Source organism: Trichomycterus rosablanca, chromosome 15 (assembly GCF_030014385.1).
Source record: "Trichomycterus rosablanca isolate fTriRos1 chromosome 15, fTriRos1.hap1, whole genome shotgun sequence".
In the NCBI taxonomy this organism is placed as follows: domain Eukaryota; kingdom Metazoa; phylum Chordata; class Actinopteri; order Siluriformes; family Trichomycteridae; genus Trichomycterus; species Trichomycterus rosablanca.
The window spans coordinates 19,829,251-19,848,914 of record NC_086002.1 but is presented as its reverse complement, the minus strand read 5'-3'; the positions used below and the strand labels follow the sequence as shown (position 1 = coordinate 19,848,914).

At 40.4% G+C, this 19,664-nt stretch overlaps 2 protein-coding genes and 1 non-coding gene across 3 annotated transcripts in view; 1 reads left to right on the top strand and 2 right to left on the bottom strand.

The window, feature by feature from the left end:
• Window positions 1–19,664, top strand: part of LOC134328694 (NACHT, LRR and PYD domains-containing protein 3-like) — a 235,750-nt gene that overhangs the window by 24,231 nt on the left and 191,855 nt on the right. The window lies entirely within an intron of this gene.
• trnam-cau (transfer RNA methionine (anticodon CAU)) lies at window positions 5,154–5,226 on the bottom strand. Its single transcript has one exon. It is a non-coding gene; the product is annotated as a tRNA-Met (tRNA).
• LOC134329496 (zinc finger protein 271-like) lies at window positions 18,157–19,527 on the bottom strand (the record flags this gene model as incomplete). The annotated part of the gene is made up of 1 exon (XM_063010782.1): window positions 18,157–19,527. A coding segment is annotated over one exon (1,371 nt), but the record flags the coding sequence as incomplete, so codon positions are not given.

The window sequence follows — 19,664 nt, the reverse complement described above, 5'->3', positions numbered from 1 at the left end:
GCAGTGACACAGCCTTCTCCTCCCCCAGCTAGAGCTTTGCCTTCTACTACAACGGAACTAGGAGAGATGCTCTACAACCTGTGTAATAGACTTCTTACAAAGTAAGCTCAAATATACAATCATGTTTGCACTATAACAATTTAGATATTTCCTCTGTTTTGTCCCACTAGACAAGCTGATCTAGATTTTTATTTGATAAGTCACATATTTAATGCGCTCATTCCACATTAGTTGCTGGAACATTCAGGGTCTCCACTCTTCAATCTTCGGAGGGAAAAGTAGAGATCCTGACTTCCTAAAGAACATTGAGGATGTAGACATCCTTATTTTAACAGAAACATGGTGCCGTAAAGACACTCCTACCCACTGTCCCTCAGGATACTGTGAGATTATGATACCCTCACTCAAATTAAACACAGTCCACCGTGGACGAGATTCTGGAGGAATTTTAGTGTGGTATAGAACAGGCCTAGCCAAACACATCTCAATGGTAAAATTAGGGAAATCACATTGTTGGCTGAAACTCCATAAAAATATTGGCCTGTCAGCAACAAACATATACCTTTGTGCTGTCCACACTCCTCCAATAGAATCCCCATATTACGACGAGGAGTACCTAAACAACCTCCAAATAGAAATTACTCACTTTCAGGCCCAGGGTAATGTACTGTTATGTGGAGATTTTAATGCTCGAACAGGAACTGAGCCTGATTATATAGATCCACAGGGCAACAAACATGTGTTTGGCCAAAGCCTTCCGTACCCCACACCTAACCTCAAAGATAGAAACAACCTCAACAGCATTGTAAACACAGTTGGTAAAGAGTTAGTGCATCTCTGCCGAGCCTTAGGCCTGTACATACTTAATGGCAGGACCAGAGGGGACTCCATGGGGAGATTTACATATTGTTCAAATCTGGGAGCTAGTGTAGTTGATTATGCAATCACTGACGTAGAACCCAGCACTATTAATGCATTCACTGTCAGGCAGCAATCTCCCCTATCAGACCATAACCAAATTAATGTATATCTTAAAATGTCAAACCAACCCAATCAGACAACAGCAGAGCCCAGTAAAATGTATCCGCTTCACAGGACCTTCAGATGGGCCCTGGACAGCCATGAAAACTTCACACATGCACTAAATTCATTTGCTATATCTAACAAAATTGATAACTTTAATAACACCACCTTTGAAAAAAACAAAAGCAATGTTAATCGCACTGTCAAAGAAATCATCAGTATTTTTCAAAAAGCAGCAAATATGGCCGAAAGGAAAAATGGAAAACAAAACAATTGGAGAACGAGAAATGGGTTGTCCAAGAATGCAGAACTCTCTGAAAGGAACTAAGAAAACTATCAAACCTAAAACACAGACAGCCAGATGATCCAGATCTGAGAAAGAAATATTGTGAATGCCTAAAGCAATATAAACAATCAGTTTAAGTGAAAAAAATAAACCATACAAACAAAACTCTCAGAGAATTTGAAGACTCAATTCAACAAAATCAGTTCTGGGAAATGTGGAATAGTTTAGGCACAACCAAAACACAGGACCTACTTATGGTAAATGGAGAAATTTGGAAAACACATTTTGAACATCTTTACAAAGAAATCCCCCCAAACTGCCTAAATACCAACAATGAAGTGATCAAACGTAAATTACATCTACTAGAAAGTTCCATAAAAGACAATCAAAATCCCCTTGATCATCCTATAACACAAGAAGAATTGGCTCAACAACTTAAATCTTTAAAATCTAAAAAAGCCAGTGGCCCGGACAGCATCAGAACAGAAATGCATAAAAGCAGCACTCCTGAGCTGCAGAGGGCAGTGCTCAAACTATTTAACTTGGTCTTGAGCTCAGGATGTTTTCCTGACATCTGGTGCCAAGGACTTATTACCCCAATCCATAAGAGTGGAAACAAATTGGACCCTAACAATTTCAGAGGCATCTGTGTGAGCAGTAATCTGGGGAAAGTGTTTAATAGCATCTTAAACAACAGAATTCTCTCTTTCCTTAACGAACACAATGTCCTGAACAAAAATCAAATCGGCTTCCTACCAAATCACAGAACCACTGACCATATCTATACTCTCCACACCCTGATTAACAAACATGTACATCAATCCAAAAATTGAAAAATCTTTGCCTGTTTTGTAGATTTTAAGAAGGCATTCGATTCTATTTGGCACGAAGGGCTGTATTACACTCTCCTACAGAGTGGAATCGGGGGTAAAGTGTATGATATAATCAAATCAATGTATTCGAGTAACAAATGTGCTGTAAGTATTGGCGACAAACATACAGAATTCTTCACTCAAAAAAGAGGAGTGAAACAGGGCTGCAGTCTGAGTCCAACACTGTTTAATATCTATATAAATGAATTAGCGGTGCAGCTGGAACAGTCTGCAGCCCCCGGACTCACTCTGCAGGATGGGGAAGTAAAATTCCTGCTCTATGCAGACAACCTGGTGCTGCTGTCCCCCAGCACACATGGGCTACAGCAGCACCTGGACCTGCTGGAGCAGTACTGCCAGAACTGGGCCCTATCAGTAAATCTAAAAAAAACAAACATTATGATCTTCCAAAAAAAATCTAGATGTCAGGAACACAGGCACCAGTTTACCCTGGGCAACACTGCCCTGGAGCACACAATGCAGTACACTTACCTTGGTCTCATCATTACCGCATCTGGGAGTTTCAGCATGGCAGTGAATGCACTAAAAGAAAAAGCTCGTAGAGCCCTGTACACAATCAGGAGGAGATTTTACAACATTGACATTCCCACCTCAATTTGGAGTAAATTATTTGATAGCGTGATCCAGCCCATTGCACTGCACGGAATGTTCACTACCTGTTCTATTTACAGTGCTGATGAAAGTCACTAAATGACATTAAACTAGTCTGCTAACTGGGCTTAGATTAGGCACAGTAACTAAACTGGTCCCTCAAAGGTCTTGCCCCGTGTGAGAATCAAACTCTTGACTTTCAGATTATGAGACTGACGCGCTACCTACTGCGCTAACGAGGCTGACAGCAGCTTGCAGAGACATCTGAATCCGACCGTTTCATTGGCTGAAGTTTAGGTACAATATTGAAAATCAGATCCGATTCTAATGAACAGCTCTTTCAAATGAACCGAGTCGCATCTCTGGGAGCCGTTATATACACTGCTCAAAAAAATAAAGGGAACACTAAACTAACACATTCTAGATCTCAATTAATGAAATATTCAGTTGAAAATCTTTATTTATCACATAGTGAAATGCGTTGAGAACAAAATAACATAAAAATGATCAATGTAAATCAAAATTGTTATCCCGTGGAGGTCTGGATTTGGAATCATACTCAAAATCAAAGTGGAAAATCCAATTACAGGCTGATCCAACTTCAGTGGAAATTCCTCAAGACAAGTTAAAATGAGGCTCAGTAGTGTGTGTGGCCTCCACCTGCCTGTATGACCTTCCTACAATGCCTGGGCATGCTCCTGATGAGGCAGCGGATGTTCTCCTGAGGGATCTCCTCCCAGACCTGGATTAAAGCATCAGTCAACTCCTGGACAGTCTGTGGTGCAACGTGGCATTGGTGGATGATGTCCCAGATGTGCTCGATTGGATTCAGGTCTGGGGAACGGGCAGGCCAGTACATAGCATCAATGCCTTCATCATGCAGGAACTGCTGACACACTTCAGCCACATGAGGCCTAGCATTGTCATGCATCAGAAGGAACCCAGGGCCCACTGCACCAGCATATGGTCTCACAATGGGTCTGAGGATCTCATCCCGGTACCTAATGGCAGTCAGGGTACCCCTGGCTAGCCCATGGAGGGCTGTGCGGCCCTCCAAAGAAACGCCTCCCCACACTATTACTGACCCACTGCCAAACCGGTCATGCTGGAGGATGTTGCAGGCAGCAGAACATTCTCCACGGCGTCTCCACACTCAAGTCAAGTCTGTCACGTGCTCACTGTGAACCTGCTCTCATCCGTGAAAAGCACAGGGCACCAATGGCAAATCTGCCAATCTTGGTGTTCTCTGCCAAATGCCAATCGCCCTGCACGGTGTTGGGCTGTAAGCACAAGCCCAACTTGTGGACGTCGGGCCCTCATACCACCCTCATGGAGTCTGTTTCTGACAGTTTAAGCAGAAACATGGATATTAGTGGTCTGCTGAAGGTCATTTTGCAGGGCTCTGACACTGCTCCTCCTGTTCCTCCTGGCACAAAGGAGGAGGTAGCGGTCCTGCTGCTGCATTGTTGCCCTCCTACGACCCCCTCCACATCTCCTGGTGTATTGCCTGTCTCCTGGTATCTGCTTCATGCTCTGGACACTGTGCTGACAGACACAGCAAACCTTCTTTGCCACAGCTCGCATTGATGTGCCATCCTGGATGAGCTGCACTACCTGAGCAACTTCTGTGGGTTGTAGACACTGTCTCATGCTACCTCTAGCACGTGGAGGCCACACACACTACTGAGCCTCATTTTAACTTGTCTTGAGGAATTTCCACTGAAGTTGGATCAGCCTGTAATTGGATTTTCCACTTTGATTTTGAGTATGATTCCAAATCCAGACCTCCATGGGATAATAATTTTGATTTACATTGATCATTTTTATGTTATTTTGTTCTCAACAACAAAATTTTGAATGGCAAGGTGCTCACTGTTAGCTTAGCAAGCAAAACCTGATGGAACCGCTATCTAAGTAGCGCGTTCGAATAACCTGCCTTATGATAAGTCACTGACTCATTAGAATCCTCTCTACTGAGGCAGCTGCCTATAAAGGCAGTAAGGGAGCAAGGCAGCTCACTAGGTGTTTCAACACACCCTATGTAGAGAGCTCCCTAGTTTTTGTGTTATCACCTCAAAAAGTGAGCACCCCCACAACCAATCAGTGAGCTCCAACCGCCTACCACTCCCACTACTCCCACCACTCCCTTACTGTGGATGCGCGAGGGTCTTGAAGTCTCCGTTATCAAGGTAGACCTGAAGCAGAAATTTGGTGCTTCACATTTTTAAATACCGTCACCATTTTTAAATACCGCGGTATACCGCAATACCGTAATACCGAAAGTCACTAAATAACATGAAACCAGTCTGTTAACTGGGCTTAGATTAGGCACTGTAACTAAACTGGTTTCTCAAAGGCCTTGCCCCGTGTGAGGATCGAACTCACGACCTTCAGATTATGAGACTGATACGCTACCTACTGCACTAACGAGGCTGACAGCAACATGGGTAGACAAAAACATGTGGAGACATCGGAATTCGACCGTTTCTTCGGCTGAAGTTTAGGCACAATATTGAAAAGCAGAATCTAAATGTAAGCATCAAAAACTGGATGAGAATAAAACTCACACCCTTCTGACTGTAGATGTATGGTCACTACCTGTTCTATTCAGCCTGCTAACTGGGCTGCAACTAAACTGGTCCCTCAACTGCCTCATTATCTGAAGGTTGTGAGTTTGAAACGGAGGGAAAATGAATGAGGGGCAAGGCCTTTGAGGGACCAGTTTAGTTAGTGTGCCTAATCTAAGCCCAGCACTGTAAATTGAACGATTAGAGAGTCTTCTTACAGTCAGAAGGGTGTGAGTTTGATTCTCATCCAGTTCTTGATGCTTACATTTAGGTTGTGAGTTCGATCCTCACACGCACGGGGCAAGGCCTTTGAGGGACCAGTTTAGTTACTGTGCCTAATCCAGTGTTCGACCTTCAGATTATGAGACTGACGCGCTACCTACTGCACTAACGAGGCTGACAGCAACATGTCTAGCTTAAATCTGGCAGGTTTTGTAGTTGTAGTTTAGGCACAATGTTGAAAAGCAGAATCTAAATGTAAGCATCAAAAACAAGATGAGAATCAAACTCACACCCTTCTGACTGTAAATGAATGTTTACTACCTGTTCTATTTACAGTGCTGATGAAAGTCACTTAATGACATGAAACCAGTCTGCTAACTGGTCTTAGATTAGGCTCAGTAACTAAACTGGTACATCAAAGGCCTTGCCCCGTGTGAGGATCGAACTCATGACCTAAATGTAAGCATCAAGAACTGGATGAGAATCAAATAGGGCTGCACGATCACACCTTGCGCTCCATCCACAGATTCTCGATAGGATTGAGATCAGGGCTCTGAGAGGGCCACTCCAGAACCTTGATTTTGGTGTCTTCCAAAAAGTTTTTGACTAACTTTGATGTATGCTTCGGGTCATTGTCTTGTTGGAAGACCCAGCGACGACCTAACCCTAGACTGGCAGCAGATGTCTTGATGTTATTCTTCAAAATATCCACATAATTCTCTTTTTTCATGGTCCCATGCACCCGAACAAGGTTTCCTGTCCCTGAAGCAGCAAAACAGCCCCACAGCATTATGTTTCCACCAGCATGCTTCACTGTGGGGACAGTATTTTTAGGGTTGAAGGCCTCACCCTTCCTACGCCAAACAAAAGCAGCATCCATATGCCCAAACAGCTCAAGTTTGATTTCATCAGACCAAAGGACAGACTTCCAAAACTCACCCCTATGTTTCAGATTGTCTCTGCCAAAATTCAGTTGGGCTTTGGTGTGCCGCTGTAAGGGCAATGGGGTTTTTCTTGGACGATGACAACGAACTCCACCACGATGAAGAGCCCTCACAACAGTCTTGCGTGAAACATCAAGTCCAGAGGAAGCCAGCTCAGCAACAATCATCTTTGCAGAGGTCCGGGGATTCTTGTTGACATCTCTGATTAATTTTTGCTGCAAAGTTTTGGAAATCTTGCGTCTTTGACCACGGCCAGGGTTATTTTTAACAGACTTTGTTTCTTTGTGCTTTGCAATGATGCAACGCACAGCTGTTCTAGAAATCATGAAACGCTTGGAAATGGCAGTATATCCTTCCCCCTAAAGATGAAGGTCCACTATCTTCTGTCTGAGGTTCAGACTGATTTCTTTGCTTTTTGGCATGATGATATTGCTTCTTACAAAGATTATTGAGCAACCCTAGAGTATCCCTTTCATTCAAGCAGTCAAAAGATACGAACTCTGCTTATTGGAGTCACTTAAATAAGGTTCAGTGCTAATTGAGTGCTCAGGAGTGTTTTCAAACCTAATTGACTGCTCAGGTGTGGTTTCAAACCCAGTTCATTTGTTTTGAAAGCACAAAATCACATGGGGGCTAATAATTTTGACCATCTTAGTTTTCACCAGATTTTCCATAAAGAATCTCCCGGATGTGGGGAAAACAGTAAAGGTGGACTCATCAGAGAACAATACATGTTTCACATTGTCCACAGCCCAAGTTTTGCGCTCCTTGCACCATTGAAACCGACGTTTGGCATTGGCACGAGTGACCAAAGGTTTGGCTATAGCAGCCCGGCCGTGTATATTGACCCTGTGGAGCTCCCGACGGACAGTTCTGGTGAAAACAGGAGAGTTGAGGTGCACATTTAATTCTGCCGTGATTTGGGCAGCCGTGGTTTTATGTTTTTTGGATACAATCCGGGTTAGCACCCGAACATCCCTTTCAGACAGCTTCCTCTTGCGTCCACAGTTAATCCTGTTGGATGTGGTTTGTCCTTCTTGGTGGTATGCTGACATTACCCTGGATACCGTGGCTCTTGATACATCACAAAGACTTGCTGTCTTGGTCACAGATGCGCCAGCAAGACGTGCACCAACAATTTGTCCTCTTTTGAACTCTGGTATGTCACCCATAATGTTGTGTGCATTGCAATATTTTGAGCAAAACTGTGCTCTTACTCTGCTACTTGAACCTTCACACTCTGCTCTTACTGGTGCAATGTGCAATTAATGAAGATTGGCCACCAGACTGGTCCAATTTAGCCATGAAACCTCCCACACTAAAATGACAGGTGTTTCAGTTATTTTGTCCAACCCCTGTATATACATAAATATATATATATATATATATATATATATATATATATATATATATATATATATATATATATATATATATATATATATATATATACATACATATATATATATACAGGGGTTGGACAAAATAACTGAAACACCTGGTTCTAGACCACAATAATTTATTAGTATGGTGTAGGGCCTCCTTTTGCGGCCAATACAGCGTCAATTCGTCTTGGAAATGACATATACAAGTCCTGCACAGTGGTCAGAGGGATTTTAAGCCATTCTTCTTGCAGGATAGTGGCCAGGTCACTACGTGATGCTGGTGGAGGAAAACGTTTCCTGACTCGCTTCTCCAAAACACCCCAAAGTGGCTCAATAATATTTAGATCTAGTGACTGTGCAGGCCATGGGAGATGTTCAACTTCACTTTCATGTTCATCAAACCAATCTTTCACCAGTCTTGCTGTGTGTATTGGTGCATTGTCATCCTGATACACGGCACCGCCATTGGATGCACATGGTCCTCCAGAATGGTTCGGTAGTCCTTGGCAGTGACGCGCCCATCTAGCTCAAGTATTGGGCCAAGGGAATGCCATGATATGGCAGCCCAAACCATCACTGATCCACCCCCATGCTTCACTCTGGGCATGCAACAGTCTGGGTGGTACGCTTCTTTGGGGCTTCTCCACACCGTAACTCTCCCGGATGTGGGGAAAACAGTAAAGGTGGACTCATCAGAGAACAATACATGTTTCACATTGTCCACAGCCCAAGATTTGCGCTCCTTGCACCATTGAAACCGACGTTTGGCATTGGCACGAGTGACCAAAGGTTTGGCTATAGCAGCCCGGCCGTGTATATCGACCCTGTGGAGCTCCCGACGGACAGTTCTGGTGGAAACAGGAGAGTCGAGGTGCACATTTAATTCTGCCGTGATTTGGGCAGCCGTGGTTTTATGTTTTTTGGATACAATCCGGGTTAGCACCCGAACATCCCTTTCAGACAGCTTCCTCTTGCGTCCACAGTTAATCCTGTCGGATGTGGTCTGTCCTTCTTGGTGGTATGCTGACATTACCCTGGATACCGTGGCTCTTGATACATCACAAAGACTTGCTGTCTTGGTCACAGATGCGCCAGCAAGACGTGCACCAACAATTTGTCCTCTTTTGAACTCTGGTATGTCACCCATAATGTTGTGTGCATTGCAATATTTTGAGCAAAACTGTGCTCTTACCCTGCTAATTGAACCTTCACACTCTGCTCTTACTGGTGCAATGTGCAATTAATGAAGATTGGCCACCAGACTGGTCCAATTTAGCCATGAAACCTCCCACACTAAAATGACAGGTGTTTCAGTTATTTTGTCCAACCCCTGTATATATATATATATATATATATATATATATATATATATATACAACCCCTGGCAAAAATTATGGAATCACCACTCTTGGAAGATGTTCTGTCAATTGTTTAATTTTGTAGAAAAAAAATAAATCACAGACATGCCACAAAACTATCATTTTTCAAATGTCAACCTTCTGGCATTAAGAAACAATAAATAAAAAAAAAGAAACAAATATAATAGTTGTGGTCAGTCACAATTGCTTCTTTTAGATCAAGTAGAGGAAAGAAATATGGAATCACTCAAATCTGAGGAAAAAAATATGGAATCACTCTGTAATTTGCAGTTTAAAAACAAAACATCTGCAGCAGATTAGATTTGCTAATTATTCTTCAGTTTAAAAAGAGTGCTTACACCTCAGAGAGCTGTTGCACAAAGCAGATTGTCATGAATCATGGTTCCAACACAAGATATGTCAGTTGAAACAAATGAGAGGATTATAAAACTCCTTCAAGAAGATAAATGTGGAATGTCGCAAAAGATGTTGGTTGTTCCCAGTAAGCTGTGTTTAAAATCTGGACCAAGTACAAACAAAATGGGAAGGTTGTAAAAGGGAAGCATACTGGTAGACCAAGTAAGACATCAAAGCATCAAGATAGAAAACTTAAAGCAATATGTCTTGAAAACAGAAAATGCACAACAAAACAAATGAGAAACAAGTGGCCGGAAAGTGGAGTCAATGTCTGTGACTGAACTGTAAGAAATCACCTAAAAGAAATGGGATTTACATACAGAAAAGCCAAACAAAAGCCATCATTAACACCTAAAAAGAAAAGAACAAGGTTAAAGTAGGCTAAAGAAAAGCAATCGTGGACTGTGGGTGACTGGATAAAAGTGATCTTCAGTGATGAATCGCGAATCTGCATTGGGCAAGGTGATGATGCTGGAACTTTTGTTTGGTGTCTGTCCAATGAAATTTATGAAGATAACTGCCTAAAGAAAACATGTTAATTTCCACAGTTGTTGATGATATGGGCCTGCATGTCGGGTAAAGGCACAGGGGAGATGGTCTTCAATAAATGCCAAAGTCCACATTGAAATTTTGGACGCTTTTCTTATTCCATCAGTTGAAAGGATGTTTGGTGATGATGACTTCATTTTTCAAGATGATAATGCATCTTGCCATAGGGCAAAGGACGTGAAAACTTTCCTTCAAGAAAACATATAATGTCAATGGCATGGCCTGCAAATAGTCTGGATCTCAATCCATTTGAAAATCTCTGGTGGAAATTGAAGAAAATGGTCAATGACAAGGTTCCAACCTGCAAAGCTGATCTGGCAACAGCAATAAGAGACAGTTGAAGGCAGATTGATGAAGAATACTGTTTTTCATTAGTTAACTCCATGCCTCAGAGAGTTTAAACCATTATAAAAGCCAGAAGTGGTGCAACAAAGTAATAATGGTGCAGTGTTTTCTAATGATTCCATAATTTTTTCCTCAGATTTGAGTGATTCCATATTTTTTTCCTCTACTTGATCTAAAAAAAAGCAATTGTGACTGACCACAACTATTATATTTGTTTCTTTTTTTATTGTTTCTTAATGCCAGAGGGTTGACAGTTTGAGAAATGATAGTTTTGTGGCATGTCTGTGATTTATTTATTTTCTACAAAATTAAACAATTGAAAGAACATCTTCCAAGAGTGGTGATTCCATAATTTTTGCCAGGGGTTGTATATATATATATATATATATATATATATATATATACAGTGTATCACAAAAGTGAGTACACCCCTCACATTTCTGCAGATATTTAAGTATATCTTTTCATGGGACAACACTGACAAAATGACACTTTGACACAATGAAAAGTAGTCTGTGTGCAGCTTATATAACAGTGTAAATTTATTCTTCCCTCAAAAAAACTCAATATACAGCCATTAATGTCTAAACCACCGACAACAAAAGTGAGTACACCCCTTAGTGAAAGTTCCTGAAGTGTCAATATTTTGTGTGGCCACCATTATTTCCCAGAACTGCCTTAACTCTCCTGGGCATGGAGTTTACCAGAGCTTCACAGGTTGCCACTGGAATGCTTTTCCACTCCTCCATGACGACATCACGGAGCTGGCGGATATTCGAGACTTTGCGCTCCTCCACCTTCCGCTTGAGGATGCCCCAAAGATGTTCTATTGGGTTTAGGTCTGGAGACATGCTTGGCCAGTCCATCACCTTTACCCTCAGCCTCTTCAATAAAGCAGTGGTCGTCTTAGAGGTGTGTTTGGGGTCATTATCATGCTGGAACACTGCCCTGCAACCCAGTTTCCGGAGGGAGGGGATCATGCTCTGCTTCAGTATTTCACAGTACATATTGGAGTTCATGTGTCCCTCAATGAAATGTAACTCCCCAACACCTGCTGCACTCATGCAGCCCCAGACCATGGCATTCCCACCACCATGCTTGACTGTAGGCATGACACACTTATCTTTGTACTCCTCACCTGATTGCTGCCACACATGCTTGAGACCATCTGAACCAAACAAATTAATCTTGGTCTCGTCAGACCATAGGACATGGTTCCAGTAATCCATGTCCTTTGTTGACATGTCTTCAGCAAACTGTTTGCGGGCTTTCTTGTGTAGAGACTTCAGAAGAGGCTTCCTTCTGGGGTGACAGCCATGCAGACCAATTTGATGTAGTGTGCGGCGTATGGTCTGAGCACTGACAGGCTGACCCCCCACCTTTTCAATCTCTGCAGCAATGCTGACAGCACTCCTGCGCCTATCTTTCAAAGACAGCAGTTGGATGTGATGCTGAGCACGTGCACTCAGCTTCTTTGGACGACCAACGCGAGGTCTGTTCTGAGTGGACCCTGCTCTTTTAAAACGCTGGATGATCTTGGCCACTGTGCTGCAGCTCAGTTTCAGGGTGTTGGTAATCTTCTTGTAGCCTTGGCCATCTTCATGTAGCGCAACAATTCGTCTTTTAAGATCCTCAGAGAGTTCTTTGCCATGAGGTGCCATGTTGGAACTTTCAGTGACCAGTATGAGAGAGTGTGAGAGCTGTACTACTAAATTGAACACACCTGCTCCCTATGCACACCTGAGACCTAGTAACACTAACGAGTCACATGACATTTTGGAGGGAAAATGACAAGCAGTGCTCAATTTGGACATTTAGGGGTGTAGTCTCTTAGGGGTGTACTCACTTTTGTTGCCGGTGGTTTAGACATTAATGGCTGTATATTGAGTTATTTTGAGGGAAGAATACATTTACACTGTTATATAAGCTGCACACAGACTACTTTTCATTGTGTCAAAGTGTCATTTTGTCAGTGTTGTCCCATGAAAAGATATACTTAAATATCTGCAGAAATGTGAGGGGTGTACTCACTTTTGTGATACACTGTATATATACATACATATACAGGTATATATATATATATATATATTAGGGCTGTCGAAGTTAACGCGATAATTATGCATTAACGCGATCTCAATTTAACGCGATTAAAAAAAATAGTGACGTTAACGCAAATTCTATTTGGCTCTGCGAGTCATCCGTAGTTTATGTTGAGACTTGACCGTGCACAGCATCTCTCATTAAGACGGCGTTTCTCAAATGTAACCGAGCGTCGTAGTGATACACTTTCTTAAAAAAGAAATAAATACACGGTATATTCACAAGTTGTCGGGAGCAGAACACTTTTATTACTTTTTCTGTTATGGTAGCGAATAGCGGACAGCTAGAGTCATCGCGTTAGCCAAGCATGCTATTCCATGAACTATGGAAGCCCCAAAGGGTCAAAACACACTCACTTCGTGTAGAAACGTCCATCAAACCATTTGTCACGATACAACCACAGAAAAGTCTGTTACAATAACTACGCCTTATCCCACCTAAAGCACCGCTGATCTACAATGTTTGCTGATGGAGAAATTTTAACCTACAATCTGACATATATACGAAGTCAGGGGTCTCTGCTGGATAGTATTACTGCCTAGTATGTGAGTGAATAAAACTCCCTTACAGTTTTCTCTTGTCCCAGCAGTTTTTAACATAAGTACATTCAGCATAAAATGTGTTCACCATTTTAATTGTAACATTTCACTTAAAAATCCTTGTTTTCTATAACATTTACACAGATTTTTTGTAATGCGATTATTCGCGATTAACTATATGAAATTCTGAGATTAATCGTGATTAAAATTTTTAATCGTTTGACAGCCCTAATATATATATATATATATATATATATATATATATATATATATATATATATATATATATATATATATACATATATATATATATATATACATATATATATATTTCACCCAGCTTGTAAATATTGTATATATGTTTGTAAATAGTATTAACTTGGAGCACCTGTAAATAGTGAAAATAAACACATTGGGTTGGAATAGAAGTCCCTTGTGCAGTGGTTTTCCTCGCACCTCTCCTTGCCTGCTATGACGTTTATGCAGTTCACAACATCACAATCCTCAATAGAACTGAACACAGAATTCCAGTTATCAATCAATGCTAAGTGTAAAAATTGATATCCCCAGCGTAAACGTGAAGGATGCATTGTGTGAAATATATGGAGCTATTAGCCAACACTCATCCAGATGGACTGTTTATTATTGCCGGTTTATTATTAATCATGCAAATCTCGAGTCTGTGCTCCCTAAATTCTACCAACATGTGGACTTTGTGGGTACTCACACCAAATCTCTGTTATGCTGATTCCAGCGTACAGACCGCTCACCAGTTGCTATAAACCAGAACTAAACCAGGTAAAAACCTGGCCAGCGGTAACCATTTCTGCTCTTCACGACTGTTTTGTGCACAGTGAGGCTAAACATATTTTTATTTATATGAAAAAAGGACAGAAGATTTCAGGAATCATGTAGATATTTTATTAACAAACAAGTAATAACAAACAATATACATAAATGACCATATGAAAACATCAGATTGTACCAAACTAATTGTACCAAGTTATATAAGCCTAACCAGAAAAATGTGTGAAAAAAAGTTAGAAAAATAACATCTGCGCCAACATATAAAAAATAATACATTTCATTTATTGGCGCCTTTCAAAACACTTAAGGACACCTTACAATACAAAACATCTGTACATAATAAATGACAGATTAAGGGTAGGCTAGTTTAAAGAAGTACGTTTAAGGCATGTTTTAAAACTAGGGAATGATTCAATGGTGCGAATGTCAAGAGGGAGAGAGTTCCAAAGACGTGGGGCAGAGTAGCTAAAAGCTCTAGCCCCAATAGTAGACAGACCAAAGAAGTAGATAATTGGAAGACAGATGAAGATCTGAATGTACAGTAAGGAGTGTAGACATGAAGAAGATCAGAGAGATATGGAGGTGCTAAATTATGGAGGAGCTTTGAACATAAGGAGGAGGATTTTAAATATGTGATACTGGACAGGAAGCCAGTGAAGCTGCTTGAGAACTGGAGTAACATGTTGAGTGGAAGGTTCTAGAGATAATACGAGTGGCAGAATTCTGAACGAATTAAAGTTTATGTATAGCTTTATGAGGTAGACCAAAAAGGAGAGAGTTACAATAATCAATTTGGGATGTGACCAGGGCATGAACAAGAGCAGCAGCACTTCTACAACCCCTGGCAAAAATTATGGAATCACCACTCTTGGAAGATGTTCTTTCAATTGTTTAATTTTGTAGAAAAAAAAAAAATCACAGACATGCCACAAAACTATCATTTCTCAAACTGTCAACCCTCTGGCATTAAGAAACAATAAAAAAAGAAACAAATATAATAGTTGTGGTCAGTCACAATTGCTTTTTTTTAGATCAAGTAGAGGAAAACAATATGGAATCACTCAAATCTGAGGAAAAAATTATGGAATCATTAGAAAACACTGCACCATTATTACTTTGTTGCACCATTTCTGGCTTTTATAATGGTTTAAACTCTCTGAGGCATGGAGTTAACTAATGACAAACAGTATTCTTCATCAATCTGCCTTCAACTGTCTCTTATTGCTGTTGCCAAATCAGCTTTGCAGGTTGGAACCTTGTCATTGACCATTTTCTTCAATTTCCACCAGAGATTTTCAAATGGATTGAGATCCGGACTATTTGCAGGCCATGCCATTGACATTATTTGTTTTCTTGAAGGAAAGTTTTCACGTCCTTTGCCCTATGGCAAGATGCATTATCATCTTGAAAAATGAAGTCATCATCACCAAACATCCTTTCAACTGATGGAATAAGAAAAGCGTCCAAAATTTCAATGTGGACTTTGGCATTTATTGAAGACCATCTCCCCTGTGCCTTTACCCGACATGCAGGCCCATATCATCAACAACTGTGGAAATTAACATGTTTTCTTTAGGCAGTTATCTTCATAAATTTCATTGGACAGACACCAAACAAAAGTTCCAGCATCATCACCTTGCCCAATGCAGATTCGCGATTCATCACTGAAGATCACTTTTATCCAGTCACCCACAGTCCACGATTGCTTTTCTTTAGCCTACTTTAACCTTGTTCTTTTCTTTTTAGGTGTTAATGATGGCTTTTGTTTGGCTTTTCTGTATGTAAATCCCATTTCTTTTAGGTGATTTCTTACAGTTCAGTCACAGACATTGACTCCACTTTCCGGCCACTTGTTTCTCATTTGTTTTGTTGTGCATTTTCTGTTTTCAAGACATATTGCTTTAAGTTTTCTATCTTGATGCTTTGATGTCTTACTTGGTCTACCAGTATGCTTCCCTTTTACAACCTTCCCATTTTGTTTGTACTTGGTCCAGATTTTAAACACAGCTTACTGGGAACAACCAACATCTTTTGCGACATTCCACAATGATTTATCTTCTTGAAGGAGTTTTATAAGAATAATTAGCAAATCTAATCTGCTGCAGATGTTTTGTTTTTAAACTGCAAATTATAGAGTGATTCCATATTTTTTTCCTCAGATTTGAGTGATTCCATATTTCTTTCCTCTACTTGATCTAAAAGAAGCAATTGTGACTGACCACAACTATTATATTTGTTTCTTTTTTTTTATTGTTTCTTAATGCCAGAAGGTTGACATTTTGAAAAATGATAGTTTTGTGGCATGTCTGATTTATTTTTTTTCTACAAAATTAAACAATTGACAGAACATCTTCCAAGAGTGGTGATTCCATAATTTTTGCCAGGGGTTGTAGGAGAAAGGAATGGACGTAGATGATTTATGTTACGTAAATAGTAGGGCCGTCAAACGATTAAAATTTGTAATCGCGATTAATTTCACTTTTTTTTTTTTTAAAGGAGGTGGTTTTAATGTTATGGCTGATCGGTGCACATACACTAACATACACAAAAACTCATTCACAATCAACACAGTCTTGTTCCCTGGGTTCTGACAACTCATACTAGTGACTATATTACTTGCATCTTTGCACAGTATTGCATTGTTTTTGCACCTTATTCTCACCTTATTCTACCTGCTGCTATATAAACCCTTGCTGCTAACTGGATATCAGAATACGTTTTTATTAGGGCTGTCGAAGTTAACGCGATAATAAGAACAACGCGTTCCAGTGTTGCCAGATTGAGCGGTTATCCGCCAAATAGGGCGGGTTTTGTTGGAAAACAATTTAATAGCATTTAAATAACACTTCTGTTTAAAAGAAAATATTCAGTTTTAAGAAGTACCAGCATTGTAGAAGGCAATTAAAAGTAAAGTCAATTTCCAATGCTGATTTGGCTTAACAGTGTTGGTCAGTCTGTATCATATTCTTGAAATGAAAAAGTATTGTAATTCTTCCTCATAATGTAAAGGTTGCTATATTTTGGTTTTTCACTTGTCGGGGAAAATTAAGAGAGAAAAAAGCTTATTATTATCATGCGTGTGATATATATCATTTACGTGATCTGCGTATCACGTTACCACTGTGTGTTGTACGTCACTGAGCTGATATGTGTATCAGGTGACCAGCCGGTAACAGCGTGTTATGTTTAAGTGTGATGCTCCAAGTTGTGGATTAAGCAATAAAAACAACTCGTTCTCCACATAACTAGTGTCATTTGTATTTCGTGGTTAAGTACAAAACATAACAATGCGGGTCTTCGTGATGTAATTCTACATGGTACTCACTGCCTGTACAGGTAAATTTTTCCTGTATAGAATTTGTGTTAACGGCACTATTTTTTAAAATCGCGTTAAATTGAGATCGCATTAATGCGTTATTATTGCGTTAACTTCGACAGCCCTAGTAAATAGAAATATGCAGATTGTGTGATATTGTTAATATGTGCATGAAATGAAAGATTGTGAGTGGAAGGAGAGACGACTGAGTTCTCCATCATCACTGAGAATTTGTTAGAATTAGAAAGAGAAGATTTTAAAAATAGTAGAGGCCCCAGGACAGAGCCCTGAGGGACACCACTAGTAACAGGAGATGACTGTGAATGAAAGTTTCAGAGTTGAACATACTGTACACGTCCAGAAATGTATGAAGAAAACCAATCAAGCACAGTATCACTAAGACCAATATATGCTAGCTGATCCAATACCTTTTTTTTTTTTTCAATTCACTTCCAGTATTAGCTGATAGCATTCACTTACATCAGGCTCTAAACCTCCTGGTTCTACCCACCATTCACTCCACTATAGATAATCACATATTATTTTTCAGTAATAGTTTAACCTAAAGATTTATACTTTTATTATTACTATTTACTTATTAATGTAATACGTTAATAATTTAATAATTATGTAATTGTTTGTGTTATGTGTTAGAGTTCAATAAATATTTGAATGATTCAGAATATAGCGCTGCGAATTTGATTCCCTGAGTGAGAGAAATAATCGACCTAACAAACTGATCCGTTATAAGTTTGGATTTCCTGGTAATTTCCCTAAAAACTGACAGTGGTACCCTGTAATTAATTATTAGCTATTAATTTATTAATTTAGCTTGTTTGGTACAATCTGATGTGTCACACTTGTGTCTTAGCACTGATAAATGGTGTGTTTTCAGATTACTCTTCCCACTCTGTGAGCACTGATACAGTTTCTGTAATTGTGTGTGAATGCACTGGTGTTCTTTGAGATTACCTGGTTGAGTAAAACTCTTCTTACACTGTGAGCATGGTTTCTCTCCACTGTGAATGCGCTGGTGTCTTTTGAGTTTACTCTGTGTATTAAAACTCTTCTCACACTCTGAGCACTGATATGGTTTCTCTCCAGTGTGAATGCGCTGGTGTGTTTTCAGATCACTTTGTCTATTAAAACTCTTTCCACACTGTGAGCACTGATACAGTTTCTCTCCAATGTGAATGCGCTGGTGTCTTTTGAGATGACTCTGTGTATTAAAACTCTTCTCACACTCTGAGCACTGATATGGTTTCTCTCCAGTGTGAATGCGCTGGTGTGTTTTCAGATCACTTTGTCTATTAAAACTCTTTTCACACTGTGAGCACTGATACGGTTTCTCTCCAATGTGAATGCGCTGGTGTCTTTTGAGATGACTCTGTGTATTAAAACTCTTCTCACACTCTGAGCACTGATATGGTTTCTCTCCAGTGTGAATGCGCTGGTGTCTTTTGAATTTACTCTGTGTATTAAAACTCTTCTCACACTCTGAGCACTGATATGGTTTCTCTCCAGTGTGAATGCGCTGGTGTGTTTTCAGATCACTTTGTCTATTAAAACTCTTTCCACACTGTAAGCACTGATACGGTTTCTCTCCAGTGTGAATGCGCTGATGTATTTTGAGAGTACTCTGTTGATTAAAACTCTTTCCACACTGTAAGCACTGATACGGTTTCTCTCCAGTGTGAATGCGCTGATGTATTTTGAGATGACTCTGTGTATAAAAACTCTTTCCACACTGTGAGCAATGATACGGTTTCTCTCCAGTGTGAATGCGCTGGTGTTTTTTGAGATCACTCTGTTCAATAAAACTCTTCCCACACTGTGAGCACTGATACAGATTCTCTCCAGTGTGAATGCGCTGATGTGATTTGAGATGACTCCGATAATTAAAACTCTTCCCACACTGAGAGCACTGATATGGTTTCTCTCCAGTGTGAATGCGCTGGTGTTCTTTGAGAGCACTCTGTGTATTAAAACTCTTCCCACACTGTAAGCACTGATACGGTTTCTCTCCAGCGTGAATTCGCTGGTGTTTTTTGAGATTACTCTGTTGATTAAAACTCTTCGCACACTCTGAGCACTGATACGGTTTTTCTCCAGTGTGAATGCGCTGGTGTATTTTGAGATGACACTGGTACTTGAAGCTCTTCCCACACTGTGAGCAGACGTTTCCTTCTTCCTGTGTGGGACTGAGAGACGTGTTAATGCTGACAGTACCAGAGGAGGTTTGCTGATTACTGGAGCTTCTGGTGGGCGTCAGATCCTCATGTTCAGTCTTAATCTTCACCAGAGTCTCATATTTAACATTGT